Below are 17,041 nucleotides of genomic sequence, written 5' to 3'. Positions count from 1 at the left end.
TCCTATCTCTGACCTATCATGAAGCCAGAGATAAACAATTTGTTTTCAATTGTAATCTTCGTTTTAACTTGCCAAAGAGTTCGTGTTTATCATGACTGGCGGGGGAGAATATGATTGACAGTTGACAGCGTAGAATATGATTGACAGTTTACAGCGTTGAATCTGATTGATAGTTGACAGCGTAGAACGTTTCTATCAAATCGCGATAAAACTCGATCGGTTGTTTTCATACAAAAATGGAATTTGTGAAGTTTTATAGAAATTCTGAAAATCTATCATAGTTTAGAATTGCATTGAGGGGACGGTTTATGATTTTTGAGGATTGCTCCAAAATTTATAAACCTAAACCATAGAGTTTATGAATCATTAATATATTGAACTCAAACTGATTCTAAACAAACGGATAAGAAAAAGCAAATAATCGAACCAGAAAAGTTTTTGAAATGATGTAAGTTCATGCCAGAGATCAAAAGTGTTTAACTTTTGTTAAATTGGGACAACACGAATGTTTTGCGCTGAGGAAAAAGCTCATTTCATTACGTGCGTCTCTCGATTCGTTAAACTGGATGATTTGACAAACGTTATAAAAATTCATTCTCGTGGACGTATTTTAAATTTGATTTGAAATCACAGATCGAAAATTGAGCATGCCTTCGATCAACTTGTCACGAAACCTTTCTAATTGTTATTTTATTAAACTAATTCATTGGAAGTAATCTTCTGACAGAACTAGAGTCGACAAAGTCCAATAATCATATACAAGTTATATGTTGTCTATGAGAATGTTTGCCGGCAATACGACATGAGACAACTATTTTATGCACGCTTCGTTGCCCAAAACGTTTAACGTCCTGAGTTGGGCATAACTATTGTGACGTCACCATGGGTTTTGTCAATACTTATGTCATAATAAATAGAGTAACTTTTACAATATGATTAAACGATTACCTTCTCCGCAAGAACAGTTGCAAGGCGCAATTCGCTTTGTTTATCGAGGTTTTCTCGCAAAAGCTTGATAGAAAGTGTGGCAAGCAACCTGCTGTGTTGGACGATGGTTCATCGTTTGACAATCGGTTCATTATTTTCTTGAACTATGTTGATTATTATTTGATAACAATGCTGTCTGTAGATCCAATAGTACTCAGTAATAAAGCGATTGTAACAAATGCGATGAACGATAAAGATAGCAAGCTCTGTCAGATACCTGGTGTCAGTTGGCGGCCAACATCCAACCAGGGCCAACAAAACTGGGCGTGAGGTCATCCCGGCGGCAACGGCTATTTGCAGATCACGCATGGTCACTTCCTCGGTTTATGTGAAACGTAATAATGCAATTGTATTTCATCACACTTAAAACAGCGACGTACAATGCATTTGCACAACCTCTAAATTATGGTGGTTGCCGAAACATTCAAATAAGTTAAATATAGGAATGTGCCGCGAGGATTGTTGGTATTCGTGTTCGCCCGAATCTTCCATAAAGGCGATATTCGGCGAATCTATTCGGGTTTGGGTTCGTATCGACCCATCCCTAGTTAAATAGCAAATGTTTGGTAAATTTGTGCATCAAAGTTGAAAATTGGATACCCTTGAGGGGATGTCCCGTTATTTCCTGACGTCGATAAGGGGGAATTTTTACTTCGCTGGTTTTGTTCGAATCGATGAAATATTTATTCGCATTCTTTGACATCATCTTTGAAAGGGGAAGTTTGTGATGAACTTTTCCCTGGGAAAACTTTTAACATAGTTTCTTCAACGTCATAGTCAGCTGGTTTCGTGTCAGTGACGTCATTGCGAACGTGACGTTTTTTGATGACGCAACCGGTATTGTGTCAAGGCGACTGAAGAATTTGCTTAAGTTAAATTACAAGAAAAAGTTTAAGCATACGTGGGATTGTAAACGTCTTATTTTTACAATCACGTCATAGACCCCAAACTATGTCAGTTCTTACGTGGTTGGCAGCATCCTTGTCTGGGTTGGTTTGAAAACATTCTCACTTTTACTTTAAAGCAGTGGTTCTCAACTGCGGCTCCAAGGTAGCTTTCTGGGTGGCTCTCATTGACCCTCAAAAAAATAAAAAATCTATTTATAATATTTAGGGCAATTATTTTTTGACTTGACAAAAATTGGTCAAAATTTATAGCGTTAGTTCAAAATTGTTTACATATATTTCATTTTCCATCTTACAGCTACACCCTGTAGCCTACTTTATACTGTTGTGAATGGCCCATAGTCTACTTATTGTGGATCATAAACCGCCTCCTGAATCCTAAACCACAATTGCGCCTCACTTTGACAAAGTTGTTAAAACTCAAAGCCAATGCCAAGTTGGACATTAAATTGATTTGTGTTATTTTTCTTGTTAGTGTTGCTATTCGTGGGTACATGTTTTCATGCTTTAAAATTTTCGTTATAATTGCTTGAGTGTTTTCATGCGGTTCCATACGTACTATGAAGTTTGAAATTCGGCCCCGACACCAAAAAAGGTTGGGAATCACTGCTTTAAAGCGACCTTTCGTCATCACTAGGGCAACCAAAAGTCAATATGGTCAATTTTTTTTTACCTGCTCAGAATGCTATGAAACAAGCACAAAACAAGTTTCAGCTTTGTACGACGTGTGGTATAGAAGTTATTAGGTCAGATAAAGTCAAAATGTTACGTTAGGTCAAAATACGGTCAAATTGTTTCGTTAGGTCTTTTTTTTAGGTCAAAATCTATTAAACTTGTAATTTTGTAACCATTTTGTAATATTATTCTTCCGTTTTTCTCTTTTCTTGTACCGCAAACAATTCCAGTCCCGCAAATTTTACTTAGAACCAAAGCCACAAAGAGAGGGAAGGCTTTTCAGCGCGTTTGGTGACGTCACGATGTGACGTCATTGCATTTGAAACTGCAAGTTGTCAATCTTAATACGCAGAAACGAAAAAAAAGTCAACACTAGAAAAGCATTTTGTCATTTTTAAATGCAGCTTTAGATTAGAAAGTTGCTGTAGACAGTGTAGAGACTATCAGTATAGCGTTTTTCAAAATGAGGTCAAAATCTAAACTTTTTAGGTCAAAATGTTAATTTTTTAGGTCAAAATATAAACTTTTAAGGTCAAAATGAGGTCAAAATGTGCAAATTTTAAGGTCAAAATTTAAAATTTTTAGGTCAAAAAACTGGTTGCCCTAGTCATCACTTTACTTTCCGCTTACCTGTCGTCCATTCCTGCTCAACCGTGATAGGTTTGTTAAAGTTCTGGGTCATAATTCAACTCTTTATGACGAACTGCATTCGTAATAATGGCCAGTGCATGATTTGCATAAACAGAACGGCTTTACAGCATAAATATTTCATGAAGTACACGCCGAATCAAAAGTCATTCGCAGAGACACCATATAATGCTTAACAGAATATATTTGGAACGATCAACAAAAAAATACGACCACAACATCGCTCATGCAAAATAGCAGCAATCATCGTACTACAGTGGATGAGCGACAAGCCGCCAATCAAAAATGATAATGACGGGAAATCCCCAATTGCAATTGGAGTTTTCCGAGCAACAATGACCAATTAGAACGACGTAAATATTATAAATTAGCACGCTATTAACCCGTCATAATGGTATTGTGTTCTCAAAAAGTGCGAATATCGGCAAACAACACGCTTCTCAATGACGTCACTGCACAAAACATCTTGTATAAATACTAGATCACGACGCAAGCACTTATGACGTTCAAGTCACGATAAAAGAAAAGCAATATTCGCTTGAGGAGTTCATTGAGTGACGTCATAAAGTGAATAAGAATAGTAGGTATGACGCCATCATCTGGTATAATATACTCTATAATACAAAGTCTTTGACCTCCACAGGGAGTAGCTGTTGTCGAACTTGAGGAGATAGACCCCTCTGCCTGGGTACCTGTGAGAGCCCGCGTGCACCTCCGTGTGGCAATCTCTCCGATACACCGGGACTATCTCGTCCATCGGGGGGCGGTCGTCCACGTGTCCACCCCGCTCAAGATCGCCCCCTTCTGTGACGTCATAATAGAATATTATGTGATCATGAACCACAGACAACATGCAAAGGAAATACCTTCATCGCTTTCTTCCTCGGAGCTCTCTCCGACTTGCACGGAGACTTGTTGCTCATTGGTCGAGTCGGTCCATTCGAAGAATACTCCAAACCCAAGGTCGTAATAGTCAGTCGCGAACTCCCAGAAAACGTAAGCACCTGTAACGAGATGGAGAGGTAAAAGAGGTCACGACCCTGCCAACATGCAAGCCGCACCTTCTTCGTGGGTCGGCACCCGCACAGTGACCACCTCCCCACGACCCACGGTCAGGACAGACTCCGGGTCACGCTTGATTTGATCCTTGAACTCAATCAACTGGGGTCGTGTCCATAGCGACGCTTCTACTATCCGGGGCAGTGACGCTGAGGTTGGAAAAAATTGTCGTAATTTATTATTGAAATAATTGTAAACATTCCATTATATGATTTCCATGAAAGCATCGCAACCTTCAGAGATGTTGTCTTCACTTCCTGTGCTCTCTGAGTCTCCTTCTTTCAGCTCGTTCACTTTCTCACTCGTCTCTGCCAGTTGCTGTTGCTCCACTGTTTGTGGTTGTTGTTGAGATTGTTGTTGTTGTTGAAGATAGAGTTTCATGTATTGTTGATAGTGTTGCTCCTGCAGCTGGCTTATCAAGATGGCTTGCTGTTGACAATATAACCAGTTACATTAAAACAACAAATGTTCTACCTAGACAGGCCTGTCATCATGAGTTGTTGTCGAGACAACAAACCTGCTCCTGATTGCCGGGATACTGCTGGGCTGCGTATTGTTGGAATTGTGCGTGGGTCTGGGCGTTCAAAGCCGCCATGATCTGTTGCCTGAAAAACAAAAACGCCGTTACTCATGGGTCTGCAGCTTCACATGTTTCGTCATTGTGCATCCACCTGGCTGCATTAAACCACAGAACTCTGCTATTTTCACATAACTTTAGGTTATAACACAAACATCAAAACGTTCATGATACAACATGTATGTGAAATAATGATGACATCATCATCTACATACTTCTGCTGGTCCTGCTCCTGTTTCGCTCTCTCCGCAGCTTCTCTTTGCTCCTCTAATTCTTTGTTTCTTCTTTGCTCTTCCTCCTCTTTTTTCCTCTTCTCCTCCTCTATGCGCAACCTCTCTGCTTCTTCCTTTTTTTGCCTGAAAATGAAGTTTCAAAAATTTTGTTCCAGTCCGACAGCCATCAAGGAAACTTGATACCGCAAATTTTTTCTCCAGCATGAAACCAAAAGAACATTGGACCTTTGCCTCTCCTGTTCCTCCTTCTCCTTCTGATGAGCGACCATGAATGGAGCAAAAACAGGGATCGTTTGAGTGAGTTTGTGGATAAATTTTCTTCTCGCATCATTAGAGGAGATATCCGCCAATGATGACCACACCTTCCTGAAATAATCGACCAAGGAAGAAATTTCAACTCCGCAACCTCCGGAAAGCTTTGGAATTGATCTTGCACCTTACCTTCTGTCGTGGCCGAACATGTCTAAGAAGCCAATGTCAGGGAGGTCGTGCTGTTGAGCCAGTGGACCGTGTGATACTTGTTTTGTGAGCGCAGATAAGTAGACCTTGTCATCGTACGGCATCCCGTCTAACGTCTTCTTGCCTTCGTTGTCTACAAATTAAGGAAATAAAGGTCACACATGTGAAGGTTGCATTTATACATTTTTAATAATTAATTTTAAAAGAAATAAGAACAAATCTAATCAAATATTTGTTTCCATACAATTGTAGCTTTACCTTTGTAAAACTTAATTGCCATCCGAAAGGCTTCATGCAGGGAAAACCCCCAGAAGTCATCAAGTTTTCCATTTTCAATAGAAGTGTTTACCAGAGTTTCAGTCACTTTTTCAACATCTGCCATTCTATTACAAACTTGCACTCAGAATGCTTCACCAAATAGACAAAAATAAGGTTACTTACTCAGCACAATGATTTAAATAAATGACATTTTCTTTGATCCAAACATATTTGCTCATCTTACAAAATGTTATAAAGATAACAAAAATATGAAAACAATATGACATCGAGGGATGAGCAAAAAATTCCACATAGAACTGAAAATAGTTTCTTTAGACAAGGACATTGCAAAGCTGGTATCAAGTCACTTTGATATGAAAACTGGTGTTTAAACACGAGACAACCTTCAACTATAGATGGCGGCGAATCCTTTCACTAACTGGTCTACAACGTTTTATTTTCTAAGACGTGAAAATCAAGCACAAATTCTAAACAATATTTGCCACGATGGAAGGCAACATTAAACAGGTAGGTCTACACAATAAGCAAAAGTTTATAAAAGCAGCCGAAATTAAGAATATTTTCAACAGATAAAGCAGCATTTCCACAACCAGCTTAAAGCGTTCAATACTAGTTGCAAGATTTTTTACAACAGACCGATATAATTAGTTTCATAAATCCGCTCTAGAAAATAGGAATTAAAAAAATGGCGGATGTTTAGAAAGTGGGCAAGAAGGCGGTCGGATCAATCTCTGGATAAATTTCACCAAACATGCTTCAAATTTCAAGAACTGCAGAATTAGTTTTGATGAATGGCCGACACAAACCATCATATTACTATAGAGAAGCCGTTGGGGACACAAAGTCGGCTTCAATCAGTGCAAGAAAGATCAAGAAACTGCATGGGGTGGAAATCAAAACAAAAAATGACAAATTGGAAACATTCAGCACAATAATTCCCCGTTAATGGAGTCTAACAAAAATCGAAGTTGATTTCCATGAAATTTACAAACTATTTCAACAATCAAGATAAACACTTTGACCTATAATTTACTATTGCACAAAAAAATTACACATGCAAAGTTTAAAAATGTTTGTACGCAAAAATTTCATGAAATATGAATTCAATTTCTCAGGTATCTTTAAAAAAAGAAAACGTGTAAATCAATATCGTGAAAAACCTTTGTATTAAGACCAACATTATAAAAGAAGGTTACATCGCAGAAAAGTCGATTTGAACGTAAAGTTGTCTCACCCCGACCTGAGCATAAATGTTGTGGGCTTGACTCTGGATGTACGAGGGGTTCGCGTTTGGCGCTATTTGTACTTTAATTGTCCCCACATAGACATCTGAACAAAGGGTCCAAAAGTGTGGCTCGTGAATTCGATAAACTCCTTCGAGTTGCATCACCTTCTGATGACATCCATGGATGGATTGGTCCAGCGAGGATGGAGTTCTTTGCATCAAAATCCCGATGGAGTCCTGCAAGAGAGGTACAACACTGATTGCTATGAGCAGTCCAATCATCAAGGAGCATATCGGGTCGGCAATCATCCATCCAAAGAAGTGCATGAGCAATGTTGAGACAATCACTCCTGCACTTCCCAGTGTATCAGCAAGAATATGGAGGAAGACGCTGTGCAGGATCTGACTCTGGGAAGATTCAGGGCTGTGATCATCGTGAGAATGTCCATGATGATCGTGATCATGATCATGACTATGTCCATGGTGGTGGTCATGACCATGACCGTGAGAGTGTCCATGACTATGACCATGATGTCCGTGACCATGGAAGACAAATATTCCAACCATGTTGACAATAAACCCGAGAACAGACACGATGAGCAGTCGCTCATGTTTCACTTCTGGTGGCTCAACCAATCTCTCAATCGCTTCCGACAGAATAAAAAAGGCGATGAACAACAAAAACAAGGCATTTATGAAAGCGGCCAACACTTCAGCTCGTACATATCCATATGAGAACCTGTCATTGGACTTCCACCGAGCCACAACCGATGCTGCCAGGCCGGCCAACAGTGCAGTGCAGTCAAAAAACATATGAAAAGAATCAGAAATCAAGCCGAGGCTGTTGCTCCAAATCCCCCAGAGAAGTTCAACGAATGCAAATGAAAGATTGAGCATAAGAAACATCAAAATATTCCTTGAGCTTTCATCGTGAATTATTGTGATAAACCATCCTTTTATCTTGGAAAGAAATCCAATTCCTGGCTTATATTCACCATCTTTATGACTTGTAGGCAACATGTTAAATTTAGCATGCAGCCCAAAAAATGATCTGAAAGATAAACAAAAATATTAATTAAGTAGCAAACATAACTAACAATTGTTTAGGCCAGGGCTTCTCCAACTTCTTTGTTCTACGATCCCATTCTAGAAAAGAAATTCTATGCGACTTCTTGATGGTGGTCTACACGTTAACGGTATTAAAACAATAAACCACCAATCACAAATCTCAAGTGGTCTTTTTGTTAGCGGTGAAGTCATACAAATATAAGCAATCAAGAAAAGTAAATGTGCAGTAATAAAAAAACACATGATGGAAACAGCAAAGCGAATAAAAAATTAACAAAAAATTCAATTGATCATAGTTTAATTTGTTTCACGACCCCAAAGTTACATTATACGACCCCACTTGGGGTCATGACCCATAGTTTGAGAAGCCCTGGCTAAAGCCATATTTTTTTTTGTGTGGCATCACAATTTCAAAACAACCCCAAAATGCGGACAGCAAAACGTGGTTATTCTTGTTTATCAAGTGCATTGTTTGCACGCAATTATTTGCTTACTTATTTGAGGAATATGGAGTTACCAAGAAAGAAATCAAGGAAGTCTTACGATCAAGTAAAGCTAAATCCAGCTCTTTCAGCTATTAAAGACGACGAAATGTCCATTCGAAGGGACTCAGTGGCTTTCAATACTCAAAGCGTAATGACTCACTTTTTATCATGCATTACACCATAAACATACGATAATCGTTACGGTTAAGTTACGCCTATAGGATATGTGAGGTATACTAAAAACGTTTAAAACTTGGCCCGTCCATTATATAAATGCATAAGTAAAAACGAATTGTAGTGGTTGCGAATCGTTTTACACAAACCAAGTTACCTGAATATTATTCTCCCTTATTATTACAATATTTATACATACACATCCCTTATTATACAATTATTTGCAAATCAATGAATAAAAACAATTTATTTTGCATTACTCTTAACTACAGTGTTCTTCTTCAGTCTTGCACACAACAAACTGCAATACTGTAAAAGGCTAAATTCTTCATAAAAATATGTCCGCAAAAGCAGGAACATGCGGACGTATTTATGGGGATGTGTGGCCACATTTGAAAGGAGTGTCCACAATAACCCGGAAAAAGTAGTCTTGGAAGAAATTATTTTCATTCATTCATTTATTTTTCGTCAAAAGCGTGGTGGGGACGTTACTAACACGTGCCAATGAACAGGAAAAAATGACAAAGCCGAAAAGGCTTAAAACGTGCTCAAGAGAAATAACGTTAATAATTGCTGGTAACAACTAGCACTTCCACTAAACCTATACTTAGTTAAATCCATAAAACATAAGTAGAAAAAGCGAAAAATGAAGCAGACGAGCAGTTGGTGTGTTCAAGCAACTGCTGAATGAAAATTGCTTCAATGCTCTACATCAGTGGATCTTTTGCTACGTTTTTGCATCAATTGAAATTAATATAAAATTATAGGAAAAAAGTAAATTAAATTCTGCCCAATATGGTGAAAAATTTTTTTCTCTAGCCCCAGGCAAACTTACTTAGCATGAGCTTTAAATCGCAAAGAAAAAATGTGGCCGCAATACTGCCAATAGACCTCATATTTACTAAACATAATCGCTACCCTACAGCACAATTCAGGCAAAACACATATGGGTCACGACTAACGTTGCTATAAAAGTAAAAATGTGTGTTATCATGACTGTTATTGACACATTTCTGAATCAGCAACCATCCTCATCAACCATTGGAAACCATCAAATCAAATGCTTTTGCTTAGGAATAACTTATGCATATCAAACGTAACTTTGGCCATCTATTACACAGTCTGGTCCGGCAGACATTCCAACACCCGTACAAACAGACAAATGCTTCTTAAGGTACCAGTAGGATATATTCAGATATTTTGACGCTAAGCTATCGGCATGAACTACGGTATAGAAACGAGTTAAGGCAAGAATTTTTGACCGTTAACCTACAATGCGCACTAAACATGGTCATAGCCTATGTCATAGTCCAACAAAAGATCGATAAACCTTCATAAAAAAGAATTGATAAATCCAGGCTATGAGGTACGGTAGCCAACGAGTTCAACCTCTTCGAATTTCATGTTCATTCCTTCATCGACACGTTGTTTATCGTTACAGCGACTAACCATTCTCCGCCTTTTTCCAGTTTCCCACGGAAATAAGATTAATTGGAGGCGAAAAGTTTATATCTAAATCAACTAACTTAAACTAATGATTAAAGTAATAAAAACGAAAGACTTCTACTAACTGGCTTTGCATATAAGGGATAACTACAAGTTTTTTAATGAATCAATCTATCACCGTCTGTTACGTCATGTTCATAATCTTTAATAAAATTTAATAACTTGTATCAAGAATTAAGAGTCAAGACAACAAAATGCAGGACACATTTTTATTTACATTTAAACTTCTATCTTCTACATGCTTTTGTCATACCTCAGAACACAACCATGCAAAATACGAATGGTTACTTTTAAAATTTAGGTAAAAGTCTAAAAAAAATAGCCTATGACTCAGCGCCGGATTTACATGATGGCCCTGGGTCACAGCATCGGTGGGAACTTTTCATTAATAAAATTATAACTTAAGCGCATATGCGCCAAGTTTAGCTATTATGAACTCCAACACCTTGTTGTAGGTTTAATTAGACTAGCCAACTGCTGTTGCTGTTCAATCGAAAAAAAATTGAGCAACTATTGTATACTTAAAATAATCATCCTATCACTCTAATTGCGGAAAGTTGTGTGAGAAGGTCGTGAAAGTAACTCAATCACGTAGCTTGTTAGAGGCCACTCCCGTACTTAGGGGGTCATCGGAGCTTGTCTTCTCACAAACTCACTTTTGGGCTTTAGTGTTTGCGACTCAGCTGTTAGTTGTAAATTTTGCAATGTTGGACGCTATGAAAACTCCAGGTGTACAGTATACTTATGAAACAAAGACCATAGCCAAAACCATAATTATTTTAAGCACGACATCCTGCTTGTCGTTTTGGTTATCAAGCATTGAGAGATAGTTTCCGTCACTCGATGTGCTTCAAAGTTTAAATTAAGTATATCGACTATTGCCGTTGTTGATGCGGAGTTTTTCACCGTTTAATCATGTGGTAGGCTATAAATAAATGTTAGGAGGAAAAACGTCACAAAACTCTTTATGATACGAGTCTTTCACGCAATACAAGAACAATTTACCAAAAACGTAGCCAATTGTTGCAAAACATACGTTACAGCGAGTTGTAGGCTACGGTGTTACAAAGTGGTTTTATACAACGTCCTAAAAGTGGTTTTTGACGCTTAAAAGCTCAGATATTTGCAATCTATGCATTTTGACGCTTTGAGCGAGGTGGACAGAGGCAGACAATGCAGATTAAGCATTTAAACATTCCCTTCGACGCCATCCTGAATACGCCAGTGTGTCCGCCCACTTCGAAAATACCATCACTGACTAACTGCCAGAGTTGACCAAAAAGCCGGAATCGAACGTATAAACGTGGTCACTAGGTGGCTACAGGTGGGTGAAGACTAGCCAAGCTCGCCGACCCATAAAGCCATTATATTTCTTAGCAAGCTTTCATTTTAATAGTAAAAAATTGGTTGATGGACACATAAGTTAGGTTTTGTAATAAAAGCGGAAATTGACGCATAAATTTTAGTAGTTGCTTCAACGGAGTGACTCCGATAACTTCTGCTAACTACTCACATGCAGTGCCGGATTTACCAATAGCCTATGGCCTCGAAATTCAATTTCGAAGTTTGGGATTGATGCCGCTTTAATTGCTTTAGAGAACCTTACGTTGTATTTTTAGGGCAGGGGTTCGTCTTTTGGGAATTTTGACACCTTTGGTATACCATTTTGTACCAAAGACAATCCAAAAATTAAGAACATGCAAATAGTGTCTTGTTTTTTTAGGAACATTGGTTGCTTTGCACGCACAGTCGAATCTGACTTCAAAAATAAAATAAGGGGCCTCACAAATGGAATAGCCTAGGGCCTCTCACGGGTCTAAATCCGGCCCTGCTCACATGGTGACATTTTATACATAGTCATGCTAAGAGTGAGGAAATTCTGGCTGATTTGCTCCTTTACGCGCACCTCGGTGAGTAAGTGACGTAAAAATGAATTCTTGCCATAATGTTAACAAATCAAATTCATCACGTCACCTAACTATCCTTAACGGTGGCCTGCTCATGCAGCCAACTTTGGCCGGCATAGTTTAGAGGGGCATCCCCTATTACGGCATCTCCATTTTCTCTACTGCAGTCTAGCGGTAGGGGTGGAAAACGCTTCAAATCGTGAGTGACGTAAATCGGCTATAATTTAATTAAGTGCACCAAGTACTATGTCATTGTATGTATTGTGATGTCACAAGTAGTCAGGTTTGTAAAATGTTTGTATTAAAACTTCATAAAAGGAGCTATCTTTTAAAAGAGTTGACATTTCTCATAACTTCAATTTACTCTGATATCTTCATCATAATTAGGTTGTCGCCCTCGTCAATTTAGCCATATTGTTGGAATTGATCAAGTGAATACGTCAGCTTCATCATAAAGCGCACATTGTGAAGTCAAAATCCTGTCTGGCATTTACACCATTCAACGATGGGACACCGACCGGATAAATTGAAAGTTCAGCGAGGTCAGATTTTTACCAAAGCAGAATCACCACATGTTTGACATATCGACGTGTGTCGGCTTATTACGTAATAATGAGATATGGTCTGCTCATAATCCGTCTTCGCTCAATCTGTGATTGGTCAGGCGATTATTAATGACGCTTTTTCCACCAATAAGAGCACCCCTATGACATCATAATGAAGTAGTAACAAAACTAGTCAGCAGCAAAATAATCTCGGAACTGCATAGAAACGGATGAGAAAACTCACTTCCTGCTTCCGGGTTTCCATGAATCTATGGGAGAGCAAGTGCGGTTGGTTCCGTATTTCTTCTGCAAGGTGTCCTGCAAAATATCTGGGGTCATTCGAGATTTTCCCTGGTGCCGGGGTCAACCAACCTTGAAGTGATAATTGAACAGGATCCAGTTTTGTGCGTTGTCGAGGTCCTTCTTCGCGTAAAACTTCCCGGACATCTTCCATCCGTGGTGAGTGAGGAAAGCGTTGTCCAGGACGACGAAGTCATACCCGGCCACGTGCATCTCGCATATCTAAACACACCGACTCGGTTGCTATGGGGACGAGCAGAGTTGCGCGACCACAAACCGGGCCTCAATGTTTTAACCGCGATGACGATCTCTCAATCTCTGACGTCAACAACGCGTTTGTTTGAAACGGCCCAATCATGAAGCGACCTGTTGTATCCTATCGAAGCCGTATTGCTTGAATCTCTCGTCAAACATGGGGACGCTTCTGTGCGCGATGTAGAACGGTTCCCAACTCTTGTCCCATTCCGCCGCAAACGCAACATCCAACTTCTCTGTCTGAATACAATGATCGCTATGACGTCACAAGTGTGTGAAAGGTTCGACCAATGATCAGACCTGTTGAATTTTTCTCCATTCGTCAAAATTTTCGGTTTTATGGCACCACCAGCAGGTCTCGTTGTGGAAGGGACGCACCGTGCCATCTTCCACCTGCATTGTTACGTAACAATCGACACGAATAGGAGCGGAAAAATTGATAGTACTGCAGCTCAGATAAATCCATGCATAAGCTGAGAGGTCCGGGCAAATTAGTAAACTCACCCCTTGAAGAAGCTGGTTCTTATTTCTCGGGAACGGAAACCCTTTCTTCACCTCGAACACGGGCAGGACATAAGCTGTCTGGTCGCCTCCCCCCTTCTTAAACAGAGACTTCCGCTCGGCGAATTCCAGAAACTGACTTCGCAGCCCGACATTAGGCATGACGTCGATATCTATTCTCACGCAACAAAACAAATTATGTGACGTCTTACAGACGGCCGGAACTGGCGGCGGAAGCACTGACCAACGAGTAGGACATGTTGAGTCAGCACTCCGCTTCTTGCAGCATTACGCAGCACATTATGAGGGAATGAGATGCCGGCTACGTCATAATTCTGATACCCGTAATTCTCCAACTTGAATAGAATTTGAGCGCACGTAAGACGAAGCCAACCGCCCACCTGTATGGAGGTGAAAGGTCAAACCAAATAATTGATGACTGTTAATGGTTACTGCAGGTCAAGTTCACCTGGCCAAGGTCACCGAGGTGGCTGGCGGGGTAAACGATGTGAAAGGTCACGTGTTTCTTTATCCCGGGGAAGCACCGGCGTAACACAGCAATTGCGTCATCAGCATAACTGGCGTCCTGATGAGAGAGAGGATTAAATGAGCAGCAATCTTAACAGAGTTGGCAGCATGGCATGAGCAACAACCTTGCTTCAATCTATAGCAATAACTCCTGAGGCTTAGAAGTTGCTGAGATTAAAACGTCACAAAACACATTCCTTAGAAGTTGAACATAGACATCTAATTTGACCATAAAAATCATGTGAGGGTACGAGACCTGGTTCGGGGCAAACACAGCACATGACACTGGTCCACTCCACCTCTCCACCAGCTCCACCAAGTGGTGAAGGTGATTGATAGAACATTGCGTCGCTATGGTTACATCCTAAGAAAACACGAGAAGATTCCTGTCAGTGAAAATGAAACGAGGGAAGCAACGTAAAAGGAGGCGTACTCACGTGGAATAAGTAGTCATCAATTATCCCTTCCGATTTATAGAAACGAACAATTCTGTACTGACCACTGTGAAAATAAAATAAAAGTACATAATTTTTTCACAGGTGGATGGCAACAAAAACCCAGTCTTTGCAAAATTAAACCAAACTAACTCTCGATGCAATTTTGCAGCAGGTCATATTTATCGAACTCTCTTCTGAGAAAGAAACTAGCAAAATAAATATAAAACATTAAGAAGTAAAATAACTTTCTTTAAATGTTCTGACCAATCACATGAAGCCCAAACCTTAAAGGTCAGTTTTATTTTTACAAATTCTACGATTTACAAACAAGACGTGTCATGAAGTGATTCAATCAAACTACTTTTGCTTTTGGAAAATTTCTTAGATGTTTAATTCTGGGGATTTTCAACTGATTTGTTGCGTGTTTGACGTTTAAAGTTTTTGTAAAATATTTGAGTAAAATTCTGAAAATCTAAAGTTGTCCAGATAAAACAAGACCATAATGTTGATGTCACGATTTGCAGAGTAATAAGTTGTTTTAGTTCACCGTAAAAACTCCCGGCTCAAATTACCAGCATCGTTGGGACCTAAACAAGTAACATTGTCTATATTTTCGACTAATTGGGGTTTGCGTCAAAGGAAATATCAAATTTAAAAAGTTGGACGCTGCACAAAAGATTAATCGAATGAGGAAACACAAAGCAGCAAATTTGGAAGAAAAAACAAGCATCTATACTTGATAAAATTTTGCATTAAATTATGAAACCGTGAAGCTTTACCACCCGTTAACTTAAAATCAATACTCAGGGAAGCGGCGACAGAGAACGAATTAAACAGAAACAGGAAATCTTTCAAGACTGAAGAAAAATTAAGATTTCCAAAAACTGCCTTTTAAAATTTCAAAAGTATCTTTCCAATAATTCTGTGTTCAAGAAACATCATATCACAAAATCTGCGTTGTCATCACCCACCCTTCCAAAGAAGTAATCAACCAGTTGAAATATAGAAATCACTAAACATGGTTGGTCACCATACTTGGATTTTTGTTAGGTCTTTAATTAGCATGAATCAGCAGACCAGTAATTACAGAACCAGAACTATCATTTAAGCATAAATTTAAACAAGAATCTGATACAAATATGGAGAGTAGAGGTTGCCATGGAAGACGTGCACCAAACGTCTTGTGATTAGAAATTCACTTAGAAGACGCAAGAATTAAATAACACAAACTAGGTCTCAGAATAAGCCATAACATGTGTGAGCTATTTTTATACAAGGTTCATCAGTTGAGCGAAATGAAACAATAACTACTTGCGTCAGAGCAGCACGCCAATAACTTCCTCTGCTAATTAACCACAAAACGTGATGCACACTATACTCAAGAATAATACGCATGCAACATTATCACATCAGGGTATGTTTATGACACTTTCAGTTGATAAAAACTTATTTTGTCGTCCTATTAAAAGACTAAGTCACACCTGTAGTCCAACGTTTCACCAGATAAATATTTCACATCTCTCTTTTGCACATGTTTATATTGTTTCATAGATTTCAAAAACAAAACAAGCTGAATAACAGCAACAGCCACTATGCAGTTCTTTAAATTAATCTGCACAGGGTCCATGACGAAGATTATTGCAAAGGTTTCGAAAACCTGGTCAAGTTCTAGAAAAAATGAAAGAACAAAAGAGAATTGGCCCGAGCGTCTTAAAGGTCATTTTGGTTCATTTAACATGAACTCGAACAAGATATTTCAATAACTAATTTTGCTACCAGTGGCCATGAACCTCAAGCTTCTGTGAAATACCAAGATCTATACAAACCAGCTCGATATCTTAGTGTTATATTTCTATTCAATGACTAATGTAGCAACATCACAGACATCATCTCTCTCACAATTCAAATGAAACCTTCTACTTGAAAAGCAACTTGAGTACGCCCTGGGGCAATGCAGTGCAAAGAAAAACTTTCTAAACAAAATCACAAACGCCTATGATTGTGTGGTAATGGTCTATTGTTGGGCTTTATTTAATGGTCTATTGTTGGGCTTTATTTAATGTGCTCAAATTGGCACCTTGCTGGATAAGTGTTGGTTCCACTTTCAAGGAAATAAAATTATTCATGTGTGTTCAGGTCCATGCTGAAGTGATGATGCAAAATATGAGGCGGGAGAAAATGATGAAGTTGCTCACCACAAAAATTATCCAGACATTAAACAATACAAATCACCATCGTCTGAAGAAATCTTGCGACAATCAAAGATCCTATTTCCTGCTGATAGCGTG

General features: G+C 39.0%; 3 protein-coding genes across 5 annotated transcripts; all 3 read right to left on the bottom strand.

The window, feature by feature from the left end:
- Nucleotides 1-3,381: 3,381 nt before the first annotated feature.
- On the bottom strand, nt 3,382-5,938 carry LOC143461958 (Golgi resident protein GCP60-like). The gene is made up of 9 exons (XM_076959913.1): nt 5,802-5,938; nt 5,526-5,676; nt 5,310-5,450; nt 5,067-5,207; nt 4,792-4,879; nt 4,508-4,703; nt 4,277-4,423; nt 4,082-4,219; nt 3,382-4,019 (listed from the first exon to the last, which is right to left on the bottom strand). Exons 1-9 carry the CDS (start codon nt 5,923-5,925, stop codon nt 3,811-3,813), a joined length of 1,335 nt encoding a protein of 444 aa, XP_076816028.1. The 5' UTR covers nt 5,926-5,938; the 3' UTR covers nt 3,382-3,810.
- Nucleotides 5,939-5,951: 13 nt separating this feature from the next.
- Nucleotides 5,952-10,178, bottom strand: LOC143461959 (zinc transporter 7-like). Of its 3 annotated transcripts, none has more exons than XM_076959914.1 (2): nt 8,610-10,178; nt 5,952-8,098 (listed from the first exon to the last, which is right to left on the bottom strand). In XM_076959914.1, the coding sequence occupies exon 2, from the start codon at nt 8,065-8,067 to the stop codon at nt 7,015-7,017; it is 1,053 nt and encodes a 350-aa protein (XP_076816029.1). In that variant the 5' UTR covers nt 8,068-8,098; nt 8,610-10,178; the 3' UTR covers nt 5,952-7,014. The 3 variants fall into 3 exon arrangements, with proteins under 3 accessions (XP_076816029.1, XP_076816030.1, XP_076816031.1); XM_076959915.1 differs by having other exon boundaries at nt 8,659-10,178; XM_076959916.1 differs by having other exon boundaries at nt 10,105-10,123.
- Nucleotides 10,179-12,469: 2,291 nt separating this feature from the next.
- On the bottom strand, nt 12,470-16,435 carry LOC143463541 (beta-1,4-glucuronyltransferase 1-like). The gene is made up of 11 exons (XM_076962059.1): nt 16,235-16,435; nt 14,754-14,817; nt 14,573-14,680; nt 14,258-14,374; nt 14,033-14,189; nt 13,792-13,961; nt 13,588-13,680; nt 13,399-13,527; nt 13,105-13,254; nt 12,977-13,050; nt 12,470-12,891 (listed from the first exon to the last, which is right to left on the bottom strand). Exons 1-11 carry the CDS (start codon nt 16,378-16,380, stop codon nt 12,816-12,818), a joined length of 1,284 nt encoding a protein of 427 aa, XP_076818174.1. The 5' UTR covers nt 16,381-16,435; the 3' UTR covers nt 12,470-12,815.
- Between the last annotated feature and the right edge of the window lie 606 nt (nt 16,436-17,041).

Source organism: Clavelina lepadiformis, chromosome 6 (genome assembly GCF_947623445.1).
Source record: "Clavelina lepadiformis chromosome 6, kaClaLepa1.1, whole genome shotgun sequence".
Lineage (NCBI taxonomy): Eukaryota > Metazoa > Chordata > Ascidiacea > Aplousobranchia > Clavelinidae > Clavelina > Clavelina lepadiformis.
The sequence above is the reverse complement of the archived record's forward strand: the minus strand, read 5'-3'. Positions and strand labels throughout refer to the sequence as shown.